At 38.2% G+C, this 22,309-nt stretch overlaps 2 protein-coding genes across 4 annotated transcripts in view; both read right to left on the bottom strand.

Moving 5' to 3' along the window:
• The window catches only part of LOC103398848 (inhibitor of nuclear factor kappa-B kinase subunit alpha-like), a 9,348-nt gene extending 628 nt beyond the window's left edge, over positions 1 to 8,720 (bottom strand). The window contains exons 1-21 of the mRNA XM_017030946.2: positions 8,566 to 8,720; positions 7,760 to 7,878; positions 6,921 to 7,015; positions 6,503 to 6,620; positions 6,303 to 6,372; positions 6,128 to 6,216; positions 5,961 to 6,050; positions 5,735 to 5,859; positions 5,027 to 5,134; positions 4,500 to 4,635; positions 4,097 to 4,291; positions 3,395 to 3,497; positions 3,161 to 3,284; positions 2,669 to 2,820; positions 2,500 to 2,561; positions 1,985 to 2,094; positions 1,721 to 1,770; positions 1,503 to 1,608; positions 1,237 to 1,384; positions 629 to 765; positions 204 to 303 (exon numbers count right to left, since the gene is read on the bottom strand). Coding sequence (XP_016886435.1) covers positions 204 to 303; positions 629 to 765; positions 1,237 to 1,384; positions 1,503 to 1,608; positions 1,721 to 1,770; positions 1,985 to 2,094; positions 2,500 to 2,561; positions 2,669 to 2,820; positions 3,161 to 3,284; positions 3,395 to 3,497; positions 4,097 to 4,291; positions 4,500 to 4,635; positions 5,027 to 5,134; positions 5,735 to 5,859; positions 5,961 to 6,050; positions 6,128 to 6,216; positions 6,303 to 6,372; positions 6,503 to 6,620; positions 6,921 to 7,015; positions 7,760 to 7,864 — 2,223 coding nt within the window. The 5' untranslated portion in view covers positions 7,865 to 7,878; positions 8,566 to 8,720. The remainder of the gene's footprint in view (positions 1 to 203; positions 304 to 628; positions 766 to 1,236; positions 1,385 to 1,502; positions 1,609 to 1,720; positions 1,771 to 1,984; positions 2,095 to 2,499; positions 2,562 to 2,668; positions 2,821 to 3,160; positions 3,285 to 3,394; positions 3,498 to 4,096; positions 4,292 to 4,499; positions 4,636 to 5,026; positions 5,135 to 5,734; positions 5,860 to 5,960; positions 6,051 to 6,127; positions 6,217 to 6,302; positions 6,373 to 6,502; positions 6,621 to 6,920; positions 7,016 to 7,759; positions 7,879 to 8,565) is intronic.
• A 1,373-nt stretch (positions 8,721 to 10,093) lies between these two features.
• LOC103398847 (PH and SEC7 domain-containing protein 1-like) overlaps positions 10,094 to 22,309 on the bottom strand; it is a 52,944-nt gene continuing 40,728 nt past the window's right edge. For 2 of the 3 annotated variants that reach the window (XM_017030943.2, XM_017030944.2), the window contains 6 exons: positions 19,852 to 20,039; positions 18,491 to 18,561; positions 18,089 to 18,246; positions 16,828 to 16,972; positions 15,658 to 15,801; positions 10,094 to 15,435 (listed from right to left, as the gene is read on the bottom strand). In XM_017030943.2, the coding sequence (XP_016886432.1) occupies positions 15,166 to 15,435; positions 15,658 to 15,801; positions 16,828 to 16,972; positions 18,089 to 18,246; positions 18,491 to 18,561; positions 19,852 to 20,039 (976 nt within the window). In that variant the 3' untranslated portion in view covers positions 10,094 to 15,165. The remainder of the gene's footprint in view (positions 15,436 to 15,657; positions 15,802 to 16,827; positions 16,973 to 18,088; positions 18,247 to 18,490; positions 18,562 to 19,851; positions 20,040 to 22,309) is intronic. The other variant, XR_003049080.1, reaches the window with a different exon arrangement.

The following is a 22,309-nucleotide window of genomic DNA, read 5'->3' as shown; positions in this document are numbered from 1 at the left end:
ATCAGCAAAGAAACAAAGCATCTCTCATTAAGTCCCCATTTGTAACCAGGATCTGTATAAAGGACTTTGACGCTTGATATCCTGACACTTAATGTCCAGTTTGTATGTAGGCTCTATGGTTGCAGTTTATTTAAATTAATTCCTGCATCTTGTTTATACATTTCTCTACTATATAAAAAAAAGATTTTAATTGGTAAACTCACCACAATGCTCTTGGTCTGTTCGTCAGCTGCTTCCTGCATCAGGCTAGTCAGCTGACTCAAATACTTTTGGTTCTCCTGCAACAGCCGAGGAGCAGCATCACTGCAGAAACATCAAAATTGTTAGGAAACCACCATACTGACCAATACATGTACAGTGCACTTAAAAAAAAGTTTTGTATGATCACAAATTAGAAAGAAAATAGATTTTATAATAAATAACATAAACTATTGGTTTACACATTATAGAATATAGAAAAATATTGGGTGTGTCATTGAAAAAAGAGCTCTAAGCAAATACAATACAGGTCATTTACACCTAACTTACTGCTACTTTCTGTCTTAACCCCTTCATACATATTCGTAAATTGAACACAAATGAGAACAATCTCTAAAGAGGAAACAGTTGAGCTAATGAGTTACAGTACCTGTCGTTAGGCCCAGGCAGAGAGACCAGAGGGTGAGGTGAGCTGACAGGTTGAGCCGACTGTGACCACTGTGACACCTGCAGCAGGTTGGATGACTCTGGACTGGCTGCTATCGAGCTCCGGGATGAGTTTTGAGCCTACAGAAAAGAAAAAAAACAAAACAAAGAAAAATAGGCAGGTCACTCAAGGCCTTACATTCTCTGATCTCAGTGCTACTGTAGCTGGTACTGCTGGGGTTACAACCTAAAGAAAAATTATACAATGCACTCCATAGGAGCTCTGCCTTGGTTTGGTTACTGTTTGCTGTCCAGAAACAACAGGAGACATTTCCATCTGTGGGGAAATGTCATATACAGTTAAGGTAAAAAAATCTCATATTACAGGGAAAAAAACATTAGAAAGTGCGAAATTTTCTCTGGGGTTAATTAAAAAAGGTTCAACAGCTGCAGTTGTTCCATGCTCCTGGTCAGCCCAACATGAGTGGAAAAAATGAGGCAGACTTTGTACCTGAAGGCATCTGAAAAACACACCAGACCTTGGGCCATGTCTATGGCATTTGAGGAACCATTAAAGAACAAACAACTGGAGGCAGATGACATAAGACTCACACAGGCAATCTTCAGCAAATGCCAGAACTCTCTCTGCCTCTTGATCTGCATCTGCATCACTGTGTTGTCTGCATCCTTGATACTCTCCAGGGTTTTCTCAATTCGTGGAAACAAGTCAATGATCTTCTGTTTGCTGATCAGGATTTTACTGTTGGCAAAGACACAAATCAAAACTGTATAATCTAGATTTAGTGTTAACTTTTTATAAGTGTTTTCGTTTTATCAGGTGGTTGTTCTAATTTTTTTATGGAGCAACTGACTCTTACCTAAGGTGTGTGTACAGATCTTTGAGGACCTTGTCTTGGTTCTGGACAGTCTGAATGATGGCCTTCACCATCTCTGAGCTGTCGCAGCTCACGTCTGGCTCAGGAACTGAGAAATATGCAACAAATAGAGCCCTTAAAAAAACTACTTGACCTGTCCTATTTCTGATAAATTCAACCAAGATAATAAATGATATGTTTGACTGAAGATTGCTTCTTACTTTTGCACTTCATCTTCAATTGCTTGTAGAGCTCAATTGCCTTTTCTTCTCTGCAATTAAAAGGAAATGCATTTTTAAAAAGTTTTGATTGACTGAAACCCCCAACAATACAGCAATCTAGCTACACACACACACACTGTATATAATTATGTAGTGGATGAAGTCTCACTACTTTTTGGGTTTTAGTTAAACTGCATATATTTATTTGGGCCAACAAGAACACGAGGAACTCACAGGTTTAGAAAAAAACAACGCGATACTCACAGCTGCTCCATCTTGTCTCCTTGCCGTCGGGCGTATGGGCTCCTCTGAAGCTCCACTATCTCAGAGTGAAGAGCCAAGATCTCATCATCCAAATGGCTCACCTGTGCCACCTGCAGGACAAACCGGGAAGTATTGTTTCCTTGGGGGAGTGCACTTTCATGAGCATTGCCAACAGATAATTGCAATTCAGCAGTAATAATGCAGTGTAAGCAACATATGATAAAATAGTTTGTCGGTAGACTGGTATAACCTGGTATAAAATAACAGCCCACCTCCAGAGAGGTGTGATGGAAACCAAAAGTAATCATAATTTTCAGACAATTACCAATACAAAATGCTTTGTGAAGTTTCATTATCTATTTCCTGGAAAACATTTTTTTTTAATAACACTGAAATAACAGTAACATCGGTGAGAAAATTGTTTCACAAAAGACAATTAGCTGTGATTATTTTGAAACCATGTCAGGAACACAGTCAAAAATGAAGGTGTGGTTAGTTTAGTTACCAAACATTACCTGTGCGAAAGCTGCAGCTCTTTCCTCATTCTCCTGCCAGGCTTTGAGCATCTTTTCAGAGGCTTAGCACAAACACACAGAACTCAACTCAATGAACATTTTGTTCTTTTAGTCTCTAAAGGCTTTTAAGTCTTCAGACCCAAGCACAAAAAAGTGGCTAAGGACTCACATATGCCGTAGTGCATCTGGTCGCTGTATTTTTCCAAGTCGTACTGGATGCTGCTCTTAAAAAAGTCTAACTTGGCCTTCAGCTGCTGAGAGAAACCAAACATGCTGTTCTTACACCTGGTCAGGTTGGTGTTGTAGCGCAGGAGACTCAGCCTGGAGAGAGACAAAGAAATAATAATAACGATGATAATAATAATATACTTTATTTATAAGCATCTTGGAGAAATTCTCTATGAATTAAACAATTGTGCAGTATAATTACAGATTCACCAGCTGGATTAACTATCCAAAGCAATTCTGTATCAGTAAGCAAACCACAACTGTCCTGTTTTATTAGTTTCAGGCTTCTATTTAAAAAAAAAAAAAAAATAACAATAATTTAAAGTTTGAAGATAAAAAAAAACTCAATTAATAGAAGCCATGAAACCCTGCAATGGAAAATATGTCACAAACAAAAACATGGTGTGATTCAGGATGTGCTCATGTCACTCACATAGCAGCTCTTTGTCCTTGGAACAGTCTGCTGTAGTCCTCCTTCAGACCACAGATGTAGCTCACTGCTTCACCCCAGACCTTTTTTAATGCAACCAGGGGCAGCTGAGTTTTGGGCTCTTGGACTGCAGAGTCAAGGCAGATGAAACTGTATTTAGATGTCATATCTCCATATTTATAAATGATCTGTTTTTGTTTTTTTTTCAGCAGCATGAACGCCTACAAATGAACCCACCGATAGTGTTGACTTTGTCAGGCAGCTGTCGGGCACTGAAGGGACCAGAGTATTTAGTCATGCTCTTGTCAAACAGGTAGACAATGTAGCTGTCCCACCCTCGCTGCAGAGGAGAAGAAAATTAGATCTTAACAAGTATAAAGACATTTTCCAATTGCTGGATTTCCATTATAATTACTTTAGTGCAAATGCTATTTGTTTAGTTTAAATTGTATCACATGAATAGAATCCTTTTGACTTTTCAATCTTAAACACAAATGATTTTATCTATTTTTTAATGGGACAAATAAAAAACAAAATTCAAAACATTTTATTTTGAGACATACATGCCACTATAAGTACTGGGGATTCAACAGAACATGATACAGATGAGATGAGTTACTTTAGAACTAAACAAAGAGCTTCAGTGTATCTCCAGTCAGGAAGGTGTCATGTGAAATAGATTGTGCATTAGTCATATATTTTTACTGCCGTGGTTCTAGATTTTGTTGCTGTGGGTTTTTTTAAAACAAAAACACACTGCTGTCAAACCAGGTGTTTTGCTTTCAGTTAACAAACTGTTAATGTTATTATGTCATCAGAGAAAGACGGTGACAATTATCACAATGACACAGAGTGAAAGCCAACAGACACTTTTTGACACATTTTCTGCAGACTCATGTACTATGAAAATAGAACCAGATTTCACTGTGCTGATCTTACCACTCCATCTAAGACACACTGTGCAGCAGGCTTCCTAGGATCCAGTGACACCCCCGTCTCCTGCAGCAACTCCTGGTTCACAACTTCAATCTTGGTCTCCGCCTCGATGCGTCTCTGCAGACTGTGGAGACTTTCCTCTGGAGTCAGCTGGAACGAGTGGACCTGGGCTGAGGTCATGTTTAGAATGTGGACAACCTGGGAGGGAAAAGAAGGGGTTTCATGTCCTATTAAATTGTCTGTAAATTTAAACCTTCTGGACCCAAGTCCACTTCCACCTTAATCACTAAGTCACCACTACCCCATATGTATAATATAAATATAATAAAATCATTATTATTATTATAACGTGCACTTTCAAAGAGCTCCTTCATTTGTAAATGTATGGCTTGACTGTTGTACTCACCTTCATACTCAGTATCTGCTCCAGTAATTCAAAACACAGCGGCTTCTTTGTGTCACTGTTCATTTTTCCACCTCTCTGTACGGGGTCCCACTTCAACATCAGCTGAAGCAGTGCCTCCATCGGCTCCACCAGTGTACTGCAATGACCATTTAAAAACGTTTTAACTACAAGAGTTTATGATTTTAATGATTAAAACACAGGTTGAAAGCTCAGAGATTCAAAGACTTCCGGCAACTTGGCTGATAAACAACAACACGTAATATCCCCACAGAAAAGCACACAAATCACTAGGGATTTAGTTTTCTATTCATCTCTTATAAGTACAAATTAGGACTGGCTGATTGCCATCGTTGATCAAAGAGTGTTTCATTAGTTGACAAATGTGAGTCTTCAATCTATTCATAACTCCTTTATGCAAATAAACCAATCACACAGAGTGCAGTAGATGTTTACGAAAAACTTCATGTGACATTATGGATGAAAGATATCAATTTTACAAAACATTTAAAAGGAAACAGTTTTCAAACCTCCCAAGATTGTTGGGGTAAGGAAGGTGTGTGGAGAACCGGACTTCTCCATTTAGTTCTTCAACAGCCATTATGTCTTTTGGACCTTTATTCCGCACTTTGCTTGCCCTGTAAATAGAAAAGGGACAGAGACACATTTTAAATCAGGGAAACAACACAATGAAAACATGTTAAAATTTCTGATTCATGTTTTCAGTTTTGTTTATCGTTTCAATTGATCTAATTACATCTAAAATTTTACATTTACCTCAATGTTTAGATTTCTGCTTAATTTTTCCTACTTTGTGGGGCTGTAGAAACCTAGGTTTTCTGATTTGATTTGATGAGACAGCCAAACATTTCAGTTCAAGATAAACATATTCTAGCATATAAAACAACAAAAATATGCCAAAAACTGAAGATTGCTGAAATGTCAATACAATCTGGATGTTTTACTACAGTAAAATTAACATCTCAGCGTTCCCCAGGCAGAATTTAGGTTTTATTGGGAGATTCATGATCATAATAATTTATATAACTGGAGAGTATGTATGTGCAGCCATCAGGCTCCACAAGCTAAAGCAGCACCATGCAATACATATAATATACAATAAAAAAAAAATTCAGATTACAAAATACATTTCTAAAAAATAAATAACAAATAATAATGAACATCTTCCAATCACTGAAATGTCATATTATATGTGTATAATGTGTTTCCCAACTCACCATTGCACAGGTTGAAGGTTGTGCAAAAAAGGACGGAAACCACAACTGCATTCAAATATCATTGTACCAAAGCTCCAGTAATCCACAGTGACAGTGTATGGCTTATTCTCAAACAGCTCAGGTGCCTGCAGGGAGAAAGAGGTGTTAAACCTATGAACAGACCTGGATTATGGTTTTTTTATTATTATTTCTGTGTAGTTTATAAATTCTTTACTGAGAAACCTACCAGGTACTGTAATGTTCCAACAAAGGAGGTGCACAGACTACCCTGGTCGAGGTCTTTGGCGTAGCCTAAATCGATGATTTTATGAACCAGCTAAAGACCAAAAGTAAATGTAAGGGCTACAAATAATTAAAAAAAAGAAGAAACAGAAACCAAATTGTAGTACTAACCTTTCCATTGATATCTTGTAGAACTATGTTCTCAGGTTTAAGGTCTCTGTGGATGATCTTGTTTTCATGCAGATACTGGATACCAGAACCTAGAACAGCAACCAGTGAATTGATTTCATTGAAATGAAGATGACAACAGAGAAGAAAAAAAAACAAAACAAAAAAACAGACGAACCAACATCGTTGAGTAATGAAATCACTTCACTCTCCTTCAGACCACAGCAGTTCTCAGGTTTGCTTAGCACCTGTGATCAAGACAAATGCAGTTTAATCATATTTCCCTACCTGCACTTTTTCTCTCAATTTGTGTGTAAAGGTAAAAACTATGGCATGTTGAGTATAACACAAGAACATATTTTTCAATATTGTCAGCACCTTCCTCAAGTCTCCCCTTGAGCAATACTCCATGGCCAATAGTGGAAGATCATTTAAGGCGATGTGCGCTATCTCCTCTGGAACATCTCGGGCCGTCACAACATTTATGTGGTTTAATCTGAGTGAGAGACGAAAGTGTCTACATTACTGACTTTCACGACTTGTAGGAGTGCTGAAAATATTTACAGTAACATGATGATATATTACCATTGTAATAATAACAATTGTGACATCCAAAAGTAGTTGCGTCAAGGGCAGCTGGACTGGCAGGTTTTTGCGTCTACCAGTCCAGCTGCCCTTGATGCAACTACTAATTAATAAGATGCCCTGGATGACTGAAAACCTACATAGAAACAATTGTGAAAGTTTAGAATAAAAGTGCATCATGTCTACAAATAACAAAAAAATTACAACGTACTTCTTCATGATCTGGATTTCTCTGCTCCATCTGTCCTTATTTCTTTCTGTGAGTTCCAGACGGCACATTTTCACAGCTAACTTTTCATTTGTATCCTTTGAAACAAACATGCATAAATTTACACACAACATATAGAGTTTATTAACTTATCCCTAAGAATAACATTGGCAGAAAAACAAATCATCCGCCTCTCATTCAACTTATGGTTCACTCTGTAAACTTAAAGTCCTCTGCAACAAGCTGTCATAGAATCTCATCTGTGCAGAATATTAGCATATATTATAGTACTGGCTATTACTTCTTAAATAATTTTTACCTATGTGAGCAAATCAAAACAAATAAACAACATTTATTTTACAAAGTTTCTTGACTTCAGAGTGCAAACAAGACTAGAGCAATCTAAAAAAAAAACCAAAAAAAAAAAAACATCAAAATGTAATGGAACCCTAAATATGAAAAGACACCGTGTTTGGTCATCAGAAAAATTTAAATCCGGTGATGAGAAGTTTAATACACTTTTTGAAAAAAAGACGTCTGTGTCAAACTGTATTTAATACAGGACCCGGTTTCCAATATTGTGTGAGTCAATGTTAACTGGAAGTTTCACATCCAGGAGGTTTAGCCATTTTAGCTAATAACTAATCTGACATCTCCATCCACTTCTTTAATAGCATTTGCTTTTAAAGCAAGCTTTTTACAAAGGTTTGGTTTTCTTTAAAAAATAGGAATTTATATTAGATCATTACAATGACATCAAAGCTTTATTCTCAATTATATCTGAGACATTCCTATCTGCCTTCCTTCCGTGTATTTTTGTAGTCAAGTTCAACAACACTCACATGATGTTGGTATAAATAAACGTGGGCAAAGCCGCCCATTCCCAGCCTTTCTTTTAGCTCCCAGTCTCCACAGTTCTGGTTCTGCATGAAGGGAGGTTTCTCCATGGCTACAACTGCACCTGTAACAGTATCAACACTGATTTGAAATTTCATTTACTTGCTTTTTGGTCAAAATTTATAACAATTAAGTTAGCAACTTTAACCTTGTGTACACGACGATTCATGACTTAAAATGTAATGCTAAAATTAGATTTAAAAGATCGACAACATGACAAAATAAATGTCTACCTAATTTAACGGTTTTTGAGGCCGTTTGTACAAATAACCGAACACCATTGAAGACATTTAAATAAATAATTTTTGCCTTAATAATTTTAAGGCATTTGTATTAACAGGCTAGCGACGGTATGTGAAATATCCTACATTATTATATACAAAGCTGTTAAACTCCGGGACATGACTATATTCTGGGAAGCAGTCAGGTTTACTTTCGATGCCAACCCAATAGTACTGTCACACCTCATTGACGCTTTGCGTCTCTGTGTTAGTAAAGCACCGTCGACTTTAACACATTAAATGTTACCTAAAATGGGGACAGATAATAAAGTTAAAGTTATTAAAAGCCCGTTTTCACTGGCTAGCTGCAGTGGAGCTACACATTAGCCATTCAACAACAGACCGGGAAATAGACTGCGTCGTTCAACATCTCTCCAGGTTGAAGAATCGAAAGCTTCACTGGCAGGTGAATGACAACGCTGTTATAATTTCCACAGAAGACCGACATTAAAACAACCACTAAGACTTACCAGTCGTTTCTACGAAGCTGTCATGAGGGGCTGTTGGTTGAAATGTAAGCGTATGTCTTGTTGTTTTCAGGTCAGCAGCGCTGCGCCGTCAGTGTGTACTTTCCTGCGTGACGTCACCAGAAAGCCCGGCTGTGCTTCTCCGAAATGAGCGGATGCTGCGTTCAACAAAATCGAGTGCTGCTGTCCACAGGTGTTTACCAACACCAATCAACCTAAAGCGTAAAACACTCTTAAGTTACAACATCTACCATTTGGCAGCACTTTGCAAAGCAAATCTACTACAATCTACTCGCGTAAATGTTGTCCAAATGTATCTACTGTGTATTTATTGAAGCGGGGATTGCATATTAACTTATATATGCATAATATATAAGTTAATGTGTTTATGTTCTTATGTTGAAGTAATAATGGTGTCTTTGACCCAGTGTCATCGCTAGGGATAATTGTGATATCATTATCAATATTATAATCAATATTTTGATGCTATTTTACATAAAACTGTATCATGAAGCTATTATCATGTTTATTCATATTATTTTATGTCAGTATTATAATTTTATTAGGGGCCTCTTGATCATGGCCCTTTAGAATCCCTCTCCCTTTTCCTCCTTTTTGGCACCCCAGTCTGGAAGTCTCCAGCATGTATTCATTTACAGTAGGAGTGGGAGTTTTTATTTATTTACATTACACTGTTTCACTTGCACATTTCTGGGTTGCAGGTGTAATGTATATGCAGGAAAAAACAACGGGACAGTCCCCTAACATCTGTCTCACTGAAACACAACTTACCACTCCTTCTGTTATTATATTGCAATAAACATTGTACCACCCTGTTTATGTATTTATTTTTAAATGCTCAAATGCTATAAATGCTATAATTAAATAATAAATTAATAAATATATTCCAAAGTTAAGCATTACATATTTTACCTTGACATCCATATTATACTACCTAATGAACATAAAACCAGGAATGTCATGTTAATCTCTGACTTTGTTATTATAGTCCAATAATAATATAAAGGTATGATGGTGCAGTGATAAGATTCTGGTCAAATCTAGGTGTGGATTTGATTCTACCTGTTGTCCAGATTCCTGACCTTAATTGGAAGGGTGTTGTCATTTGGGGCATCTGAACAAATACTACATTTGTAGAAACCGCTGATGAAGGGAAATGCTATAAAGGAGGACACATATTTACAGATTACAAACACATTTCTGCAAGTAAAATGTATTGTTGTTGTAAATGACCTACCTGGGGTGTCAAAATCCAGTAAAATGTGAATCTGTGGTTCCCCAACCTTGAACAAAATGAAATTTGCTTTTACTACAAGCTAGATACTGTAGCAGAGAATACAATATCACATTAAGAACTTTAACCAACAGTAAAGAGGACGTTATTATTTCTCACTTGATATTGCACAGACCCTGAACACACACGACAGATTCACGGTTCTACCGCAGTTCTGCTTCTCTTTGCCACATCAATGCCACATGTCGTTGGCAATGAAATTCAGAAGACAATGTAAACCTTTCATAACACTTTTATTAGATATTTTCTATGCCTCCAAAAATAGAAGCGCATAAACAACATTTCCTTAGTGATTTTTAACAAGGCAGTGACACAAACAAATAGACTAATGTACAGTATGTAGTGTATAGTATTCATCAATGTCTAAAAACACGTGTAGGATCCAATCAGACATTAACATGTAAAAGGATTTTTATGCGATGACTTGATTCTCGGAAAAAACCCACAACAGCATACAACAGCATTAAATACAGCTATTTCCTTCCCTCATACTGGTAAAATTAAGAACAACAAGCTCAAGATCAATGAGGAAAAAGTTGCCCTATCTTCTGCGCTATAATAACCTGCCTTAATAATCAGACCATAGTATAAATGAAAGCAGGCCATAATATCTCATGCTTTATTTACATCTCACATTCAGAAACTAGGCTGATTATGGAGACTCACAGTAAAGGACAGTTTGTCCTGATTGCACCAGACATGTACTGCCCCTCTAACTCATCTGCTGCTCAGGACACAGTGCAACAGGGGTGACATTCACTCCAGCATCACACAGCCGTAACCAGGGGAACCAGCCGTTTCAACATTAACCAGTGCCATGGATATCAGGCAGCTGCTCACTGATGTAAATGAGTGGTGACTAAACAGACAAGAGTGAGGAGAGTGGAGGAGTCATCAGACACTTGGCCAAGGTGGAGCACTGATGATTTGCCTTCCCTTTACACCAGGATAATGCACATAAAGAGTATACAGGGGATTTTGAAAAAAACAAACAAAAAAACAGCCTAAACCAGCCACTTTGGATAGGTATTTTTGCTAGAATAAAATAAACATGGCAGCAGTGCAGCTCAAAAGATGCTAACTGCCATTAATAACCAAACAGAAATTAGCATGTGGCCACAGGGTTGAGGTCAGCTTATGAGAGGAAACTAATGGTTGCTTAAAATATATACCTTTGGACAATGAAGGTATATCATTTTAAATGTTGTGCTTATGTATCAAAACTGAGACAGTAATGGGTTTAAGATTTAAATAAATCTAATCTAATAATGCTTAACAAACACAGTTCACTAGACCAGGGCATTTGAAATGCATCTACAGCACTCCCTGCAGGTACGTTACAGACAACATACTTTTTTAAGCATTAATCCATGTGCCTTAAATTTTTTTGTCTCAAAAAAAAAACAAAACAAAAACAAAAACAAAAAAACAATGAATAGAATAGGCTGCAGGATTTAGTTCCCAGATATTAGAATTGGACAGTTAGACACGACGGCCGTCTCCACAGAAATAAAACACACCATTACCAGATGCCCCACAGAGGGAAAAGAACCAAAGCTTCTGAAGAATGATCATTTTCTTTTTTGCCTTGTTATTTAGTAGCTAATATGATGATATATGGACCCTATAATGTGCTGCACAGATAGAATCAGGAACTATGATACTGAACGTGAAGGTGAAGCTGGACAGAGGTTAGTCTTTACAGTAACAATGCATGTATCTCACTGATGACTAGACCACACCGGAAAAAAGCACCGTGGACTTTGGGACACTGATATTTTGGCTCTATTGATTAATACTTCTCTTCTACAGTACGTCAAGAGGAGCAAACAATAAATAAGCAATAACAATAATAAACAAATATTATGTATTAATAATTTATAGAATTAATAACAAATAATATTTGTTGTCACCCTGCTCCTCTTGACGTACTGTATAAGAGAGGCCTTTAAGTCAATAACATAAATGAGAAGCTGGATCTGGGGAATAAAAAGTGGTTACAAATATTTTAAAATTAAGGAATTTTCTTCACAGAACACTATTAATGGCCGTTATTTGTTTTGGTTTCCTCAAGATATTATATAAAGTACTATGCAACATAAATTAGAACCAATATTTTGAGGAAGACAAAACTCCAATTATACTTCTTTAATTTAGTTATTTTCTACCTACCAACAGTAACTGGTGACCAAAAATAACAGTATAATCATTAAAACACTTGCAAAAGGTGTGACCATTTGTAACACATGGATCATATCTGGGGAGCGCCCTAGGCTTGTATATACTGTCACTTTCCTCTGGTATTTAAGTCTTTTTGTTATTTTTTATTTTACAAACTCACTTTCATCCAACTATAAATCCACTCATACACAACACACATACTGTTGACATCCATATTTATACAAACAAGTCCTGTCTGATTTAGCCCTCCTACACCCACCTTCATCCTTAGGTGAGGGGGTGATGCCATGATGCATATTTACTGCAGGTGCAGCAGGTTTTGATTATGGCTGAAAGAACGTAACTGAATGTCGAGAGCTCTCCCTGCTGGTGGGACCCTGGCACTGCAGCTGCTCAAGGCGTCATCTTTAAAGCCTGAGTAGAAAATGGCTATAGATCAATGCAATGCAACAACAGGTGAATATTATGGCTACAAAAAATAAAATTGAGCACATAAGGATTCAGTTATTTGGAGCAGATTACCTAATTCTCACAGTCCTTGTTCTTCCTTTCTTCATTGTCAACCAGTTTGATGTCAATCGGGGTTTTATGTTCCAGCAAGAAAGAAAAATTATAACCATGTCCATAAATTCATCTCTAACCAATCTTTCATCAACATATAGGCCTCACTATAATACTCACATTGTGCTGAATTACTGTGTTTCTACCACATACAAGTAAATTAAAACAAAACATAAGAAAACCACACATGAGTATCATGTAGCGCCTTGGACACAGGATTTCTAAGGATTTCTACTGGGTATGTGTTTGTAATGCAATAGTGTGTGGAAAAATATCCTACAATATAAGCATAAAGCAGACATTATGCGTTATCTACAACATATTCTGAGGTTTTCGACAAGGAGCTTAGATTACATACTGTATGTCTTCTTACATTGTCATTATCAATATATTACATCATACATTTGACATACACAGGAGAAGTATGTTCGGACATCAACGAACGACTGTAAAATACTGTAAAAACACTGAAAAACATGAACATTCAGGATCTGCCTGGTGAGTGTTCAAAGAAGGGCTCTGAATGACAGGCGGTGAAAACAATTTTACATATGTTGGCATCAGCATGACAAAAAGGAATCTGCAGTGGAAAGAAACTTTACATACCCCTTTAGAATAGATGATTTTTATGTATAAAATAATGCCATTATATTAATACTTTTCCTTCAGAGAGCTGTACAATGTACATTTCAATGCAAAAACAAATTTAAATCAGTAATAAAAATAGAGTCTGGACTATGGGCTGGGTTTCAAAAAAACATTCTAAATATTCATTTTTATTAAAATATTTAATAATAGAGCAGCGTAACCTTTCAAAATCATCAGTGACATCAGTTCTGTCAGACACATTTCAGTAAAACTGTCTGATTACACCAAGTTGAACTTGGCAATAATAAACAAAGGGGCATTTGGCATTAGGACAATGTTGCAAAAATCTGCATGAAGAAGCACTGCAATAACAAAAGCATGGCAGTGGCACCATCATGCTCTAGGGCTGTTTCTGTCCACCAGGGACAAGAGGCTTTGATCACGGACCGGTTTTTTTTATATATAAATTCCCTAAGTTGTCTGCTAAGGTGCTAAAGATGAAGAGAAAAATTACATTTTAGTCAGAAATTAGACTTTAAATTAAGACAAAAATCTGCAACGTCACCTGGGAAAGACTTCAATGATGTCTGCGAAATTTGAGGGATTTGGAAGCTTATGTGAAAATAATTGTCAAAAAATGAAGATGTGCTTTTTTGGGAAACTCTGACCAAAAATCTGTTTCAAAGTAATTAGATTAGGCATGTGTATAATTCCAAACAAGTGTTTTCTGTTCATAGATTTCATTTTGTTTTTTTACTGAAATGTACAAATGCACATACCTTTGTGTCAATGTTCTAAACCTGATTTCTGTCATCTTACAGAGGTAGGTAAAGTTTTAATCCCCACTGTACATGTCTCTGGACAGCAACGGTCCAGCTTTGTCTGGGTTTGTAGTAAAAAGGCCTGAAAGAAGCTGTGCTGGATGCAAGCATGCAGATCACAGCAGGAAAACCAACAATCAAGGAAAAAAATAAACAAACAAACAAACAAAAAAAAAAAAACCCAACACGTCACAGGACAGAAGCAGGAACTCTAAAAGAGATCATCTGTGGAAATAAAGGGAATAAAACAACCTCTTATTTATATGTAGCTGCATATCAGAAGTACTGCAGACTTCTACTGAGCTGTGGCTTCCAACCAGACATCAGTGTCTAGAGAAAAGACACGGGTAATACGGAGAGATGAGCTGCAGCGACCTCATCATGTTCTCATCTACATCTACAGTACAACATCACAGCTGTAGCCCATCTTCATGAGGTGTTGTGTACCACCTTATTTGATGCTTCTTTCAGTGGAACACACACACTGAAGATAAAAACTGCATTGTCCAACTACTGAATGGAATGTGAACCCACCGTGGGCATGTGGCAAAACAGGAGCTGGAATGTAGTGGGTTCAAAAGAACTGGAAACTTCTCACAGAAGTCACGAATGAAAATGGTGCTGACGTCTCAGCAGAGATGTTTCAGAATATGTAAACACTTTTGGTCCCAAAAGTGGAGAACAAAGGCAGGAGAAATGGGAGAGGTGCCTTGCATGAACCAAAGGGTAAAAATGATGCTGGATGCAGGATGTAGGTCGTGGTGGAGTCCTGCTCAATCTGTTTGCACCCTCTACGTCTCAGTGCACAGAACAGTCTGCTACACAGCCAGGGTACGTTCTCAAAGACACCTCGTCTCTCCTGATCTGCGCTACCTCCCACCTCCTGCACTAACGCTCACTGCTTCTCTCCCAGCCAGTCTGTCAGTCACAGGATCCGCACCTCCTCAGTTGGATGAGAAGATTGGGGTGCCGGGTTAGGGCGTCATGGTCTGAAGAGGGCTTAGGGGCGATCCTTGCTCCAGCTCCCCTCTCAAGCAGAGCTACAAACCCTCCTGGATCTCAAATAAAACCTATGCGGGGAGACAGCCTGCCATTGGCAGAGCAACGCCGTGCTGCTCCCGGCGCCCCCACACTGTCTCACTTCTTGACGGCCTGTCGGTAGCTGTGTCTCTGGCCTTCCTGTCGGACTTTGCTGCCGCCGCTGCAGCCGCTGGCTTTGCTGCTGTTGGCCCCGTCCTTGGTGCTGCTGGCCTGGCTTGCCTGGCTGCTGTCCTGCAGTGTGGGGCTGGAGTGCGCCCTCTGCAGTCCGTTGTCCTCCAGGAGCTGAGACTCAAACACAGACAGGTCCTCTTCGCCACTCCGGATTTTAGCTCTAAGTAGCATCACATATGTTCCATATCGTGTTTTCTATGAAGAAGTCAACATGTGAATCAATATAGAACAATAGGGAAAACATGTTGTGAGTGAATTCTCAGGGTGGTTAAATGTGCAACTTGATTGAAGGAAAGGGATGTGACACGTCACATGCTGTACATTAAATTTCCACCACAGATGGCACTAGATGGAATCTAAACTGAAAGACTGAGAACTTTCAGATACATGTGGCTGTATCTTCTATGATCATCTCACCTCAAACTCCAAATACTCGTCTCGCTGGCGGTACTCCTCCAGCTCGCGCCCTTTCACTTTGCGATCAGGAGGATAAGAACGCAGTTCAGCCAGCTCAGTAGAGATGGCTCTGAACCGAGCTTCATGGGATCTGATCTGCTCCTCCTGTCGGCACATGATTAACACAAGAATTGTGACCCAAGTCAATATTAAATGTATATATTCATATGCAGTCAATGTCTGAATAAGGAGCTTCCTCCCTTTGTACACCTGTGTGACAAACGGGACTGATTACCTTGCTTGACAACAGCACAAAAACGTGTGCCATTTTTGGATTGGCTAACACAGGTATTAAGTTCAGGATTGTTCTTAAAGTCCTCTCAGTTTCTTTTTACATTTCTTTTTACATTTAACAACCAGCCATTTAGAGAAAATGGGGTCAAAACCTCCCATTTTGTTGCCTAAAATAGAGGATAATATAAGAGCAGAGTGACCTTGAACACTGACTATTACACCATGGCTGTGGTCAGAGGGGACAAAAATGTCTGGACCATGAGACAGGTGAGAAACCAATATCAAAAACACATTAGGAAATGAGCTCCTATGCTGACTTCTTTTGTTTCTCCTTTGGAAAACATGTTTCTGCTTTTTGGCAGTGCTGCTGTTAAGAGGCATGTCAATTTTTTAAAATTGTTTAACCAGCTTCTCTGAAATGTAGACATAATTATTTTGTGATTAATTTATCTCTGTATCAACAGGTGGTGAATTAAGGAAGCAGGGATCTGTATCGAGACAGATTTACATGTTTTTAAAATTGTTTTATTTGTTTCATATATTTTCAGTTCACAGGAGGAATTGTCTGGTAAATTATTAGGTTAATTTAGGTTCTTTTTTTCAATAAGCAGTAAGTACTACAGTCAAGGAGAAATGGTGTCTTCAACAGTCTATACTTGTGATTTTTGGATGGTTAAAACTCAGTGGTCAGATTCTCTGTATGGAGAGTAATTCAAGATTATATATTTTTTTAACTCCCATTTTCAATAAACATACATTTACATTCTGATTAGGCTGTTCAATAAATGTTAACCCTGTTTGACCAACAACTCTCTGCCCACAACACATTTCCGCCCCCTGCATGATTGAGTTTGACACCTCAGCTGTACGGGCTAAAGGTGAATTTCTCAACAATACCTCAGACAGCTTGGACATTGTTCCTGGCAGCAGCGGTCGGCTGAACTTCTTCTGTGAGCCGATAGCTGCAGGGAAAGGTGGGGAGGAGAACATGGCGGCCACTGTGTTGATCCGTGTGATCCAAGACTGCATTTGCTCCGCATTCCTGTTACAGAGGAAGGGGAAAGCACAGTCAGGAATAATTAGAAAACACAAATGTGGTTACAAAACTACAAAATGACTTTTTTATCAGCTATACCTTTGCAGTACTAATTTATTAGAACAACTAAGCTGGATAGGGACAATTATCATGTTTTCTCACTAACACATAAAACACACACACACACACAAGTGGCCCAGGAGAAATATCTGACTGAATGAGACAGTCGGGTCCCAGTCCCACAGGAGGAGAGAAGGATGGAGAGACAAGAAGGGAGAGAAGGAAAAAGAGAAGAGACACGGGAGGGGGTACAGTATCTGGGACAGATACAGACTGCAACTGGAGCACACAGCCTGTCCTCCAGGGGGTGGGGGTGGGCGGTGGGAGGGGGCAGAAACATGTGGACACTCATGTGCCAGTTCCTGAATGCAGTCATCCACACACACACACACACACACACACTACATTACACACCTTCACCTTGCCGCTAACGCTCTGAATGAATTCTGTCTTGTGTATGTATGTGTCTTTGATCCATAGACCCTCAGCAGGCGTTCTGTTCGCCCGGGGCACACGTGCACAGCAGGCCTCACGTGGTGTTAGTTTAAGCTGGGTTCCCAGCTGAGTGGAGACATTGTACTATATCAACACATCCTCCAACCAGGTCTAGATTTGGATGAAGAAACTTTAGCTGCACATCCAGAGGTTTTGGGTGGATGTAAGGTCAGGCTCTCTGCACGGACACTCGGTGAAAGTGGAGCAGTAGGCTAGTCACACTGAGTAGATGTCATATCACTGTGACAACATACATTCACTGGCTACCTCATATGGTACATTTTAGACCTGGCTTTACATCGGTTTAAGTCTTCAAATAGTGATATATCAATTATGTAACAATGAATAAGAGTGTACGTAATATGCATAATATACAAAAGCTTAATTCAAAATCAATTCCAGTTACTGCAAATATTTCTTATTTTGTAACATGACAGAGCTTGAGGAAATAGCACCAGTTTTGCCGATTAGATGGTTTTAAAAAGCAGTTGATTCAGCATACCTAATATAGTGGCTATAGCTTAAAAAAGTCAAATATGTTCTTTTGTCTTAAATCATGTTACTCACGGTGCCTGAAAGAGATACACCCTCCAGTCAGCGGTGTGTAGGTAGAACACATTAGGCCTCTTGCTGTAGTCCGACGCTTTCATGGCCAGAGAGTGGTGAATGGACACAGCGTTCTTTAGATCCTCATCAGTCAGCTGCTTATCAGGCCTGTACTCACCCTAACAGCACACACACACACACACACACACACACACAAGAATGTTAAAATTAAGTAATTTAGAGGGAATAGCGATTAGCAAGCTTGATAATGTTAATCCTTCTCTGTAAGTCGCTTTGGCTAAATGCATAAATGTAAATATAAATGTAAATGTAAAAACACTGAGATCGTTATAATTTGACATGTGAAAAGAGAGAGAGCACATAGAAAATAAAGAAACGCGTGTTTTTGTAAATGACTCTTACTTTCTGCAGATAGAGGATTAGCCCTTTGAGGATGGCGTAGAAGGTTTTCCATCCTCTTTTACCTCTTGGTGCTGTAAAGAGAAAAAATAACACGTTAACCTTTGACCTGCAGTATATGGTACCATATATTTTTTACTTGAACAGTTGTTAATTTATATAAAAAAGACAGTGAGGATTAGGTTCTCAATATATTGACAATCTGCTTAATATAAAGCACCATGTTTGTCTTGGAGATGAAACAATAGTATGTTATGTAACAAAGAAGGTACTATTTTATGCAGTGTCATATAAAGTAGGGCCTAATAGTTTTAGGATTCTATTTAATATGCAGAAAATAATGGAACTTGACTGGATGAAAAATAAATAAAGATAAAAAAACTTTGGCAATCCACCCATGTTTGTTTTGATTTGCTAAAAGAAAGTATTTATGACTACGTTATCATAAAAAGTTGTCAACAAACGAAAAAGCAGATCAGCAGTTGATGACAGGAACATTTTCCATCTGTTCTTTTAGGTTTTGTCCCTATTTAACTTAACATTTTTAATGAATCTATTAAAAACAAAATGATTTATTGTTTTTCAAGCAGATGAAAAAATTGTTGTTCAAAATACGGCCGGATTTTGAATTATTTCATTTCAGGTTATGGATGTGATCCAGAGAGGAGACGACATTCACACTGACACACAGAGATGTTGGACTGGATCACAGCTGACTCAAATGACAGCAAGTGTGGGAAATGATTCAGCTTGAAAAGAGTGGTGTTAAGTTGGCGGTGACACAGGGCTTTTAGAGAAGCGCCCCCCCGGGTTGGAGGACTGCTGTGAACACAAGTTAATGGAGATGCAAAATACTGGAATCAAAAGGGTTTCATGAAACAGAGAAAGATGAGAATTTCTTTGCCTTTGTTTCATCACAATATGCGATGTGACGTGTGATGTCGCCAAATTCAACATTCAACAGTGAATTGAATTTAATTGAATTTACCAAGAAAATCTGATAAAATGCAAGATGCAAAGCTAATGGTGGCAGAATGCTTGGAATTTTCTATGTAGAGGCCAAGGAGGTAAGTGAGGCAAGGTGAAGTTGTTAAGGACACTTTCGGAGGACAGTGGGTGGATAAAGCAGGGAAAGTAGCTGTGAAAACATCCGTAAAAAGAAAAAGAGCAGAAAACTCTAATATTGTCCCTTATCTCCATTGCACCGATCTGACATTTTAACTACATAGCACATTTGAAGAAAAATAAAAAAGGGTATTGGGTAAGGGATTTTTTTTGGCACTGAGGGACAAATTGACGTATTATTTATTTTTAAAGTCAGTTGAGCTCATGGCCATGATCCCCAAAAGGCTGTGGCTACGTACTTCTCTTGCCATCGGTGTCAGCGTGGACCTTGCGAACGAGGAATCCGTTCTTGTACAGTAACATTCCTGTGGGCTCATCTGCCAGGGACTTCCCACTGCTGCCCACCCTCTTCATGGTTCTGGAGGTGTTGGAGTCACACAGACTGTCTCCGAGCTCTGAGAAGGACTTGCGTAGCTCTTCCTCGTCACTGTGGAGACCAAATTAAATAAATATATGAACATTTTGAAAGAAAATATAAAAAAGGACTCTAATGGACACTGATGTGTCATGTCTTGTTAGCAATAAACACGTCGTCATTCATTCTATCCATTTATCGCTCACCCTGTACTTGTGACACAGGGAACAGAAGAGGACAAGATTTCACGGACTTACAGTTTGTTACAGTACTCACTTTGGCCACGCAGTTACAGAGTACCACACAAACTAGAACCTCACAAAATGAATTCTCTCTGTTCTCTGTTCTATACTGGATCAAAAAACATTCCTGCAAAACGTCAGCCACTGTTTCTCTTCCCTTTTTAGAGGCTTCCTTACCCTGGAGGCGGTTCCTTCCTTTGATGCAGGAACATCACTGTTAAAAGAAGGTGAAGGCCTCTTATGCCTAAGACCCCCTTAGGGTATTTCTTACATTTTTACTATATTTTGAATCTTGACTTTGAAAAGAGCTTTTTACTGCAAGGACTGGGGACAGATGCTGTAATAGTTTAACAAAATATATTTTCTTTCAGAACAGAAAATGAATGATCTAAAAGAGTTACTTATTGGACAGTGTATGAACTACTGAGGTGGACTGTTGCAGACCAAGAAGATGTATGGATGACTTCTGCACTTTTTGTTTACTTTTATATGACTCATGTTCAGTTTTTGTCTTTTGACTGGTCCTTTTGACAACTGGACTACTGTGAGGAACTTATATGCATTTTCATTTTTTGTTATAATTTATTACTAAAATAAGTGTCCTCAGTGTTTTTGGTGAATGATTGAGTGAGTGCATTTACAGTCATTCTGAGAATGACTATCTTGTTAACATTACCTGCTAACTACGGAGCATTGTAAAACTTTATTTGTGCAAAAATTGGATTAAATAATAACTGAAATATAGTAAAAGGTTAATTGGTAAAAGACAAAAATATATTACTCCTATATGTAATTTTTTTTAATGTCCTCAAATATGAAATCCATTACATTACATGTGTTGTAATAAAAAATGTTTTAGTTTTAAAATCACAACTCCATCTTCCTCATCAGTCAGAAGACGATAAGCAACAGAAGTCCAAAACTAATTGTCATAATGGTTTACTTTCACTGTGTTAGTGTCAGTCTCTCATCCATTACATTGTTTTCCAAAGACACTTTATGAGCTTCAATCTAATATATTTCATATCCCTTTATAACACTGAGATTCCAGGCCATTCAGAATCATCATATTTGTTGCTGATGTGCTGATGAGTCTCAGAGGAGCCTCCTCATCACACATTAGAAAAGAGCCTCGAAGAACCATCTATGGAAATGAGGACTGGGAAGAGTAGATTTTTGATGCAGCCGTGCTCCAGGCTTAGAACAAACAACAAATGGTTTTATTTAATTGCTAAAGACGCTAAGATTTGGGCAGATTTCTGCAAACAATTGTGAATTTCAAATGTGTAAAATAAAGATAAAGGAGTTCCTAAAATATTTTGAAATGGCCTTGAAGCATTTTCACAGAGAGAAAAAGAAGACAATGTTACAATGCTGTTTTTTAAGGGGAGCGAGAAAGAAAATTGGATTTTCAGGTTAAAGTGCTAAAGAAATTTACATTAAAACTATTATTAAATTTAAATTTTGGCTATGTCTGCTTTGACTGTTCCGGAAAATCTTGCAAATTGACAGGGGAAAGTTTACAACCACAGTTAAGACCAAACAAGTGTAGTCATAACCTTTGTTGAATTTGATTACGTTACACTGGATTTTCTGGTAATCCCAATCAGATGCTTCCAAGTCTGATCATATAATCCTAGAGTTTTTTATGTCATTGTAATTATTTTTTTTCTAATTTCAACACTAGAACACTTTATACGTGAGCGCTTTTGGATTTGTGCTATATCTAAATGATGGGCAGCACCAAGAAAAGACATCCTTTCAGTGGTGATAATCTCATTCTCTTCTAAATAATGCCTCACAATGCACCATGGGACTTCCCCTGGTGTTTTTAAAGGGATTTGTCACATTAGGAAATGATAGCTGCTTCAGGTCACCATAGCCTGCCTCTCTGTGAGGGAACCGGGCAAATCCACTGGTTACCTCGGCATTCAACACTGGTGCGAAAGTTCATGAAAACAGAAGAGGAAAATGGCTTGATGCCGAACCCCCCTCCGAGACCAGATTATGAGTAACTAACAGTACATAACAGCAGTTAACCCCGTGCAAGAGGCAGAGAGAACAGAGAAAGAAAGAGTCAGAGCCAATGAGAGTGTAGCC

This window comes from Cynoglossus semilaevis, unplaced genomic scaffold, assembly GCF_000523025.1.
Source record: "Cynoglossus semilaevis isolate Cse_v1.0 unplaced genomic scaffold, Cse_v1.0 scaffold1563, whole genome shotgun sequence".
Lineage (NCBI taxonomy): Eukaryota > Metazoa > Chordata > Actinopteri > Pleuronectiformes > Cynoglossidae > Cynoglossus > Cynoglossus semilaevis.
This window is presented reverse-complemented; position numbering and strand designations above follow the sequence as displayed.